General features: G+C 53.4%; 1 protein-coding gene across 1 annotated transcript; it reads left to right on the top strand.

The window, feature by feature from the left end:
• The first annotated feature begins 9,562 nt into the window (after positions 1–9,562).
• LOC122155138 (tubulin beta-4B chain-like) lies at positions 9,563–10,313 on the top strand. The gene is made up of 2 exons (XM_042808915.1): positions 9,563–9,666; positions 10,046–10,313. Exons 1-2 carry the CDS (start codon positions 9,610–9,612, stop codon positions 10,298–10,300), a joined length of 312 nt encoding a protein of 103 aa, XP_042664849.1. The 5' UTR covers positions 9,563–9,609; the 3' UTR covers positions 10,301–10,313.
• The last annotated feature ends 86 nt before the right edge of the window (positions 10,314–10,399 follow it).

The following is a 10,399-nucleotide window of genomic DNA, read 5'->3' as shown; positions in this document are numbered from 1 at the left end:
CACAGGGATGTATTTATGTTGCTGATGTGATGAGGTCCTAGCCCCAGGAGTGTGGTTTAAAGGCATGCACTTCTATTCTTCCTGTTCTTCTCCAGAAGTAATGTTGCCCATGGGAGCAACTGAATCCTACACGCTGAATCTGCAGCCCACCTTTTCCCTCTAAACCATGAGTAAATCTCCTTCCTGATAACTTAAGGGCTAACGGATGTAAAGCACACGATTATGAACTGGGATGTTGCTGAAAGAAACAAATATTTTTATAGAATCACAGACTCCTTTGGGTTGGAAAGGGCTCTGAAAGGTCATCTAGTCCAACTCCCCTGCAGTGAACAGGGACACCTACAGATAGATCAGGCTGCTCAGAGCTCCAGCCAGCTTAGCACTGTATCTCTCCAGGGATGGGGCATCCTCATCTCTGAACTATTCCAGTGCCTCGCCACACTTATCATACAAAAAAGAAACAACAAACCTTCTTTATATCCAGTCTAAAACTTCCCTCTTTTAGTTTGAAGCCATTTCCCCTTGTCGTATTACAAGGGACCCTGCTAAAGTGTCCGTCCCTTCTTTTCAATAGCCCCCCTTGTGTTAGGGACCTAAAGGGACTTGACTGAAGAATGATCCAGGGATGAAATAAAGTATCCTGACAGTTTTAAGGGAACTGATGCTTGTTGCAGGAGCTGCAAATATCTTGTTTTGTAGAGAGAGCTGACCTTGGCAGTTTATCTTGTTTTTGCAAAGACCTGTTTTGCAAGCAGGTGTTCCACTTGGGCTCTCTATCACATGTTGTCCACGTGGGTACAGGGCGCAAATGGAAAAAAACCTGCAGACCCCAGGGAGAGTAAAAAGCAGGAGAGAGGCTGTGGTGGGAGAGAGAGGAAAAGTGCACCTTGAAGCAGGAGACCTGTTCTTTCTTTCTCCTTTTGATGGTTTGCCATCTCTCAAGAGTCAGTAAGTAATAGTGCACTTGCTTAGGGAGTTTCTGCTGCCTGCTTATGAGGATTATCTAAAATGGATGCCCATGTATGTGTGAGTGTGTGTGTGCTGAATAAAACCCATAACCCTCTGTGCTGCTCTCAGTGCATAGTTTGCTTGCCTCTGCTGCTGAAAAATCCTGTCTCTCAGATCCAAACGTACCCTGGAACACCCCTTTAGGTACTGAAAGGTCACTATCAGGTCTCCCCATAGCCTTCTCTTCTCCAGGCTGAACAGCCCCAGCTCTCTCATCCTGTCCTCGTGCAGGAGGTGTTCCACCCCTTGGATCATTTTTGTGTCGCTCCTCTGAACGCACACCAACAGTGTCCACATTTCTCCTGTACTGAGGTCTCCACATCTGAACACAGTACTTCAGGTGATGTCTCACCAACGCAAGGAGAGGGGCAGGATCACCTCCCTCAACTTGCTGGCCGTGCTTCTTTGGATGCTGCCCAGTTGGCTTTCTGGGCTGTGAGGGCACATTACTGGCTCTTGTCTAGCTTGTAATCCACCAGTACCCCCAAGTCCTTTTTGTCAGGGCTGTGCTCCATTCTTTCATTCCCCAGCTTGAACTGTTAGCAGCAGTTTTCATGACCCAGGTGCAAGACCTTGCACTTGGCATTGCAGAACCTCGTGAGGCTCTCCTGGACTCACTGATTGAGCCTGTCAAGGTTCCTCTGGATGGCACCCCATCCCTCAGGCATGTCAACTGCACTAAACAGTTTGGTGTCATTCACAAACTTGGTGAGAGTACTCTGGATTCCACTGTCAATGTCATTGCTGAAGATATTACAGAATGTCAGTCCCAGCCTGACCCCTTAGGGACACAACTTGTCACCGATCCTACAGTTTTCTTCTGCAGCAATAAGGTGTGCATTTGACACATGAGAAAAGCAGTTGACCATTAACGTGTATCGGATGAAGACTGCCTCAGAATATTCCAGGTTTCTCAATTTGTTGTCTTTTTGCAGAGGAATAAATGCCTGTTATATAGTAAGCCAAAGGAAACCTTCCATCTGCTCCATCCAGTGAGTCTAGGATGGATGTTGCAACTGGTGCAGCTCTGGGCTTCCAGGGTCCCTACCTTGCTCTGAATATTGAACTTCCTTTCATCTAACTGGCCATACCCCTGCTCGAATGTTTGGTCTAATGGAGGGCAGCACAAGCAGGCGAGAAAGGGAGAAGTGCTTCTGCTTCTACCATGCAGTTGCTGCGACAAACTAAAGCAATGTTAGGTGGAGCCGCCCTGGTCCTGCTTCCTAGGCCTTGTCAGATGTGTTGATGAGTCAGTGTGGGGAGCTAAGCTGACCAAAGCTGTTCCTTCTGGTTAGCAAGTTAAGCTCCTTGAGGAAGGCGAGCTGAGGGAGAGGAGGCAGCAGCAACTAGCAAGAGGTGTTCAGCTGTGATGGGAAACTGCTCCTGGGCCACCCAAACATAATCACGGTCCTTTGTTCACCCAAAGTCTCAAAATATCTGTACCAACCATTGTCCAGCCTCATTTTGTGGTCCCAGAAAGAAGGCCAAAAGAGAATTCAAGCTGAATTTCAGGAGTTGTAAGGGGAGTGCACTGAACTCCAACTATGAATTACATGATCCAAAGCAATATCAAGGTCAATTCCTCTTGAAAAGCTCACATCTGAGAAAGCATATGTAAGCAAATGTAAAATCTAGATGACAAGCAATTACATGTTTATTATGATGTTAGCAGAACTGCTCTAAGAACCCCCGGTGCCAGGATCTTAGGTGCATCTGAGGATTCCTGGATAGGTATCACTGAAGGAAATCCAGTTCCTGACTTGCTAAGGACTTAAGGTAGCAGCTCTTCCCCTGGGGGAAAGTCTCTTCTTTTCATGGGGTTGGTACCCACAGCTGTTGGCATTTCTGATGGGGTGCAGAAGGCTGGCCAGCAGTTCACTGTGACCTGCTGCAGTGTCGTGGGCCAGAAATCAGGTTTCATGCCCCCCTAGCGCTGTGGCTGTATTCAAATGCCTTCCACTCTGCTTCATTTCATTCATCTGCAGAGTGGAAGTGTGGCAATCCTGCCTGTCTCCCTGCAGTTGAATGAATATCTGCATAACTCAGATCTCAAGGAGCTTTCTGAGCACAGAGTAAATGGTTTAGACATTTTCTTTTTGTTGTTATGAGTCATGGGAGGAACTTGTCATAGATCTATCAGAGCTTCTCAGACACGTGGGTCTGTCTGTGGATGCTGGACGTGGCACTGACACTGAGTGACTCATTGCTCCCTCAAGACAAGAAGAGGTTGTGCAATCAAATGGAAATCATATTTTTTACACATATAGAGCATTTCACCCTGGAGAAACCCCAGACAGCTTGCAAGCACTGACTCCGGCACGTAGAAGCCGTATTGAGATTTGCAGCTGCAGTTGGCTACTACATGCCTGTGACAAGGCTGCAGTGGGACTTGGAAGAAGGGACACAAAAGCTTAGTGGAAATAAGCTTTTGAAAGGCTGAGAGAAGCGTGAAAAGATGGTACTGAGCAATGTTTTCCTTCTATTGCTGGATGGAATGCCCAGATCCCACATGGCACTCAGCACACATGCTGGATGCTGCTATCTTTCTGTCCTTAGGCCACCAACAGAACCAAGGCTGGGTGTCAGCATCCTCAGGATGCGCTTGAATCCAGAAAGGATGTGAGGCTGCTGCAGCTCCCAGCACAAGGGACGAGGCGGGCTTCTGCTCAAACAGCACACAGCTATGTTTCTAACCTTGGAAATCCCTGACAGAGTGTCAGTGGATAACAGCGCTGGTTATCCTATAAATCATGGTCTGTCTGAGGTTCAGGTTGCTTTTGGTGGGGAATGAAATGCCTTTTCACAAAGGATAGTTTGTTATTGCAGTGACCATGGGACTGGCTGCACTGCTGACCTCTTCCCCGTCTTTCTGGGTGCTTTTCCTTTGCTGATGGCAGAATTTCCATGAATCTTCTTTTCCTCCCTGCACTGAATAGTTCTTGCTAGTTCTGAAGCCTGGGGCTTGTCCTGGCACATCTGCACACAGTTTTCCCCCCTTTCTTGAGCACCAAGTGCCATGTCTCAGTCCAGCTCTCCAGACAGTCACCCTCTTTCATTACTTCTTACAGTCCTGCCACAGCCTTTTAACTTTTCCGTTCTCGACAAAACCAGCCGGACAAAATCAGCTTTGATTATTTTCCTTCCTCCTCCCCAGGCAGGGAGTGGAGCTAGCAGCCTGCCGCTGTCCCTGGCAGCCCCATGCATTTGCTCAGAGGTGGGCTGCCTCCAGCTGGGATCTGCTTTGCTTTTCCTTCCTGCTCTGTTGGATACAAGGCTTAGCACAGAAAGCAAATATCCCACATGGTAGTTTGGTATCTATATGTGATACTGGGGGCGCATCTGATTTCCTAGCAGAAGCGTCAAACTGCTGCTGGCACTCAGTTTGTGTGAGTGATGATTATAGAGGGTGTAACCTTCAGAAATGTCACTCAGTCCCCAGTTCTCTGGGGAGAAGAATTTTCGAAAGTGAAAGAATTCTTAGCACTACCAGCATAAATGCAGAATAAATCCAAGAAGGGTGTGTTACCTGTTAATGCAGCAGCAGACCAGACAATAGCTGAGCTGACAGAACGTGCTATCGCAGGGATATGTTACCACAGCTCCTTTACTGTATTTTCAGTCCCGTGGGGTCCCAGCAGGCACCTCCAAAATCCTGTGTCCCACCCCTGAGCAGCAGCTGAAAGCATCCCTCGCTGCTGCCTGTTGGAAAGCAGGAGGAGCCATCTCCCAGCTTGGCCGTGCATTTGGAGAAGCTGTGCCAGGCGTGGCCGGAGCTGAGCACTTGGATGGTGTCCTTCCCCAGGGCTGAGAGGCAAATGCAAGCACCGGGTGCCACAAAGCTCACCTTTGTGCTTCTTCTGGGGCAAGAAAAATCAGGTGAAAATCATCCCCAGAGCTTATAGAGAACCACAAATGGGAAAACTGGGAAAGAGAGAAGGACAAAGGAATTCACAGCATTTGGGAATAATACCTTCCTGCAACAGATTCAGGATCTGAGCCAGCCGCTACCGAAATCAATCGAAGGAGCACCTGCTGTCTTCTGAGAGCTGAGGATAAGCTGTTAATTATAAGCCTTGCTTATCGCTCGCCCAAGGTGCTGCAATCGGGCTGGCAGAGGTGTGCCCTCGGCCCCACAAAGCCTGCGTGTGCTGCTGGGCAGGGACTGCCAAAAAAACAGGGCTGGGAGCAGAGGCTGCATCTGCCACCCGCCCCAGTTTGGTGAGGACGCTTCCAGCTTCATAACCCAAGTGATCAAAGCCTTTGTTTGAATCCTGCCGTCTGGAGAGGCTGCGCTGCTCTCCGAAAGCATAGCGCAGTGCAGCCGCCCCAAATCCTGCTTTTCTCAACTGCAAGTTCCTGGCATCCTGATCTTCTCCTTCCTGCCCAATGCAGGAGAGCAGCTGATGCTGGGGAGAGAGAAGAAAGAGATCTTTCCAAACAGCCATTTTATTTTTCTGTAATCCAGAGATTTAACATTATATATTTGAATGATCTGAGGCCATTTTTTCCTCCTCCAAAAGCATTTTATTTTTCTTTAGCATACAGAAAGGTGTGTATCAGAGGCACCTGAGAGCAGCCAAAGCCTGATAAGATCTTTACAATCCATTTGCACAGCGGTGCCTTTTGCAAAGAGAAAGAAAGTGTTAACGAGTTGACAGCAGCTCTGCCTTGCAGGGAGCTGCGCTGCTCTCCGCAATGCTGCTGCGGGGAGGGGAGAGCGGGGTGGTGACAGGAGACCTTGACAAACGCTTTGTTCAACCCGGTTACCGAGCCCCTGCTTCATTAACGCACCACGTCCTAGCGAGCAGTGGATTCGGTGGAATGCTGAGCCCATAGGGACGCGGGGCAGTGTGTTGCTATTGGGTTTTCAAGGATGAAAGTCCTCGGGATGGACGAGAATAAGATTTAAACAACAAGGCTTGAAGCAAAAGGCAGCATTTCCCAGACATGCGTGTTGCCTGTCGTCGTGATTCCAGAGCATGACCTGGGGACTGCAGATGAAGTTCCAGCAGTGTTTTTGCCCTCTAACGTTGCAATCTGCCACCAGAATCTCCAGCTATGCAAATCTGCCCCATCTCGGTTCAGACCGCACACAAAGAGACTGCTCAGGACAAAACCGACTGAGAGCAGATTGCAAGAACAACTCAGACTAGCAACTGAGTATTTTCTTTCATCCCTTGCTCTTTTGCATTCAGTGAATTCGTTCCACATTAACGTAAGAAACAGCTGCATCAGCACTAGTGCCGGGCTGGAACGCTATTAATATTTATGCCCGGAGAGCCGTGCACACAGGCACCAAGTGCCCCCCTGCCATTGGCTCAGGGACCACAGCACCAATAGAGCACCTTGCCGTGCCCGGTGTCCATGCGAGGAGATTTATGTGAGGATCGATTCCTCATCAGCACTCCTGCATCATCTCGGGAAAACTCTGCCCTTCTAATTGCTCGATCATTTCCTCATCACGGACACCATTTCTCACCTCCCTTTTGTACTGCAGTGGTTCATAGTCACCTACTACACACGGTTTAAGATGCTGTTAGATGCTCACACCGCCCTTTGCTGCAGTGAGGGCACACCTGTGAGCCTGAGCACGGATGAGCCAGAACAAGAAATGCTCACACTGTGAGCACTGTAGGGCGGCAGCTCTCCCTAGCAGTCATCCTTCCCAGCCCTCCCTCTTTTTCTTCCCTTAGCATCCTACAGAAAGGCTTTCTGCGCTACTGCTGATCCTCCCCTGCCCTGGAGCTACCCATGATCCTGTTCCTATAATCCTCTTTCTGTCTGCAGTTTTACCTTCTCCTATCTGGCGGGGCTCTGCTCTAATGACTTTCTCGGAGCTTAGCGATTTTCTCAGGATCCTGGGCCAGGCTGTGCAGTGAGGCTGTGCAGGAGTGGGAGCAAGCTTGCAGAGAAGGCATGCCAAGCACGCAGCCTTGTGCTGCTTCGCACCCTCTCCCTCCAGCCAGCATGGGTTGAGACAAAAACATTTCCTCAACCTGGACACCAATGTGAAATCCTCCCAAATCATAGGATCTTTAGGGTTGAAAAAGACCACTAAGATTATCTATAAGTCCAACCCTCAACCTGCCATCACTGTGCCCACTAACTGTGCCCCTACACCATGGAGCTCCCCAGCCTCGCACATAGTTGCCAGGTCGTTGAGCCATTCGCATCCTCCTGGGGTGCCCCTGGATGAGGACGTATGGTAGGCACACAGTTTCCAAAAGGAAGAGCAAGTTCCTCCTTGGGAAAATCATCACGATGAGCACACACACTGCTGCAGCACATCGCACCAATGCAGATATCACAAAGTGAGACAACGAGTCCTTCCCTGGGGCATTCATTGGCTGCCAAGGGCCACGTTCTGCCCCCTGCCAGGGCCTCTGGCTTCCATCAGCCATCACTCTGGCAGCAGAGGGCTGAAGGGGATCACATCCAGCTCCCAGCTGGGAGGATGCAAACCCTAACAGCACCGGGGAGAGCATGCATCAGAGAAAACCGGCCCGATCCTCCGAGCTTCATTAAACGGGCTCTGTGCTGAGGTCACTTTGTGCCTCCTCTCACTCACATGGCTGACAGGGATGGCTGCACAACAACCCGGGAGCTGCCGCTGCCTGGCTCATGTAGCCACACCACTTTTACACCATGGGAAATCAGCCCTGGGAGCGAAATTCTTGCGGGGCTTTTTGTTCCCCTCCCTTTGCCGCTCAGCCTGTTTCTGCCACCAGGCCGGTTGCCTGGGGAACTGCTGAGGGTGGCATCCAGCCCGCGGCCGGCAGACACAGGGGTGCAGGGAGGAAAAGCTAGGCAGCAGAAAGGAGCGGCCCAGCAAGCCGTGGCCCTGTGGAGAATTTGCAATGAGTGCGCCGAGCCCTGCCCAAAGGCTGCCGCAGTTATCTGGGTGGCTCCCGTGCATGGCCGCAGCCTTCAGCTGGAGTACATAGAAAAACACAGACCTGCTTCTCCCCCCTTGTGCCCCATATTTCATTTGGAAATAACCTCTTTTCTTTTTTATTTTCCTGTCTTTTTTTTTCTTTTTTCTTTTTCCTTTCCAGTCTCAACAAGTTCTATAGAAAACACAGGCACGTATTCCTCCTTTTCAGATCTGTGAATTAATTTCTTCTAGGAACAAGCATGCAGAGTGGGTTTCTTTCTGGTGCTAATAATCCGTTCTCTTGAACTGGGTTTTAAAATGGCTTCCTTCAGAGCCTGGAGCTGCTGGCAATGAGCTTAGCATAGGTAAGGAGGATGAGCGAGATCAGCTACTCCCTGCAATGCCAATAAATCTTGTAGCAAGCAACTAACACACAGCGTGTGGCACTCGGAACACCTGGAGATAACAGCGGCAAGCACTCGCGGTCCCGGCATTTTGCACTGGCTCTGCCGCAGCCGAGCCGAGCCGTCCTTTGAGCAGCAGCAGGGGAGAAAGGCACCGCTCGGTCAGCACCTGCAGCATGCGGTGCTCCGAGGGAGCTGCTGTTCTGCGGGCTGCTTGTTAGGCGAGCGATGGTAGAGGCGTCCACCCCACCCTTAGTGTGCCGCAAAAACCTTTCGCGTGGAATTCAAAGTACACATTGCCGGCGAGGCGTGCTCAGCCAGACAATGGAATCGCTCCTGGCTCAGCCCAGCGCAGACAGCTCTTATGGGGAGTGCAAGTGATGGGATTTTTCCCCAGATCCCCGTGGAAGAGACAACCCCGCGGGTGCGTTTCCAGCCCCGTAACCCCCCCTCCAGCTGCGGCGCTAACAAAGGGAGGTGGGACGCTCTGGCACGGAGGCAGAAATCAGAGGCACGGAGACCCGCGGTGCGGTCGGGTCGCGCGGGAGGCCGGCGGGGACAAAGAAGACGAGCGGTGACAAAGGGCAAAGGGGCGCGAGCCGGGTGCCCCCGGGACAGCCGCACCCCGACGTCGGGCCGTTCCCCGGCTCGGGGCAAGGCGCTTCTTTCACATCTGGGGGAAAAACCAACAAGCGGCCAACCACACCGCTCCGCTGGTAGCGTGCGTGCCCTGCAGCTGGGGGCAGAGCGCACCGACGCCCCGCAGGCAGCAGCCTCCCCCCCTTCCAGCAGCGGCTGTCGGCTCACGGAGGTACTCGCGGACCCCCCCTGTGACAGCGCCCGCCCCTCCCGGCACCGCCCGCCGCTGCGGCAGCGATGGACGAACAAAGGGCCGAGCGGGCGCCGAGGAGCGGCGGCGCCGGTACCGCGCCGGTGGGACGCCTCGGCACCTACACAGCGAACGCAGCCCTGGGGCGCGACCCCCGAACCGCCGCCCCAGCCCAGACACCCGTGCAGCCCGCGCCTTTGTCCTCGGTGCCGGCGGCGGGGCAGGGCGGGGTCCGGGCGTCGGCCCCGGTGCGCGAAGGACCGTCCCGAAGCCCCGCCCTTATTCCCGCCCCCCGCTCCCCGCTACAGGTTCCGGCGCCTCAGCCCCGCCCCGGTCTCGCGCTCCCATTGGCTGCGCGCCGCTGCCGCGTGACGTCGCCGAGGGGTGGTGCGCAGCGCCCCAATTTAAGGCGCGGAGCGGGGCGCGGCCGCTGCAGCGCAGAGTGCGGGAGCTGACGGAGTGGGAGCAGCGCGGCATCGGCGGACACCGGCATCATGCGTGAGATCGTGCACATCCAGGCAGGGCAGTGCGGCAACCAGATCGGCGCCAAGGTACGGGCCGCCGCCCCGCCGTGTGCATGGCGATCTGCCACGTGTTCGCGCGCGCCGGTCTCCGTGCGCTCTAAAGCGGGGCTCCCATATGGGGTCCTCACGTCCCCAGGCACGAGCGGTTCTGCTCGGCTTCTCCTTGCCGGCAGCTCCCGGTGGCGTTGCGGTGGTTCCGTGGTGCGGGCGTGGCGCGGCTCCGAGGTGGGCGTACGAGGAAGCAATTCTGCTTGCCGCCGTCTCAGTGGGCTGCGGGCTCCCAGGGCGTCGGTGTCACAGCCGAGCACCGTGGGGAGGCTGTGGATCTCCACGCGCTGCGTGGCCGGGCGGTGGTCGGGGGGGCGGGGCCGCGGTGACGCCCCTGTCCCTCTGGTGGTCCCTGCAGTTCTGGGAGGTCATCAGCGATGAGCACGGTATCGATCCCACCGGCAGCTACCATGGGGACAGCGACCTGCAGCTGGAGAGAATCAACGTGTACTACAATGAAGCCACAGGTAACTGCTCCGTGGAGTGGCTTTCCTCCTCCATCTCCCCTGGGAGAGAGTACAGGGACCTCACATGTGTGCTCTCTTGTGAGAGCTGTGTGCAGCATGTTGTTTCCTGGCACAGCTCTATAGCTGATTTGTGTCTTTGCCCCTGATTCGCTCTTAAGAATGCCCTTGTGCCATTGGTGGTGACTTACAGGGAGCCTGCGGTGAGCACAGCAGTGCTGCTGTGGCTGCAGGGCCATAACGCTGCG

Source organism: Centrocercus urophasianus, unplaced genomic scaffold (assembly GCF_019232065.1).
Source record: "Centrocercus urophasianus isolate 14NV4802_14NV808 unplaced genomic scaffold, USGS_Curo_1.0 seq_11, whole genome shotgun sequence".
In the NCBI taxonomy this organism is placed as follows: domain Eukaryota; kingdom Metazoa; phylum Chordata; class Aves; order Galliformes; family Phasianidae; genus Centrocercus; species Centrocercus urophasianus.
The sequence above is the reverse complement of the archived record's forward strand: the minus strand, read 5'-3'. Positions and strand labels throughout refer to the sequence as shown.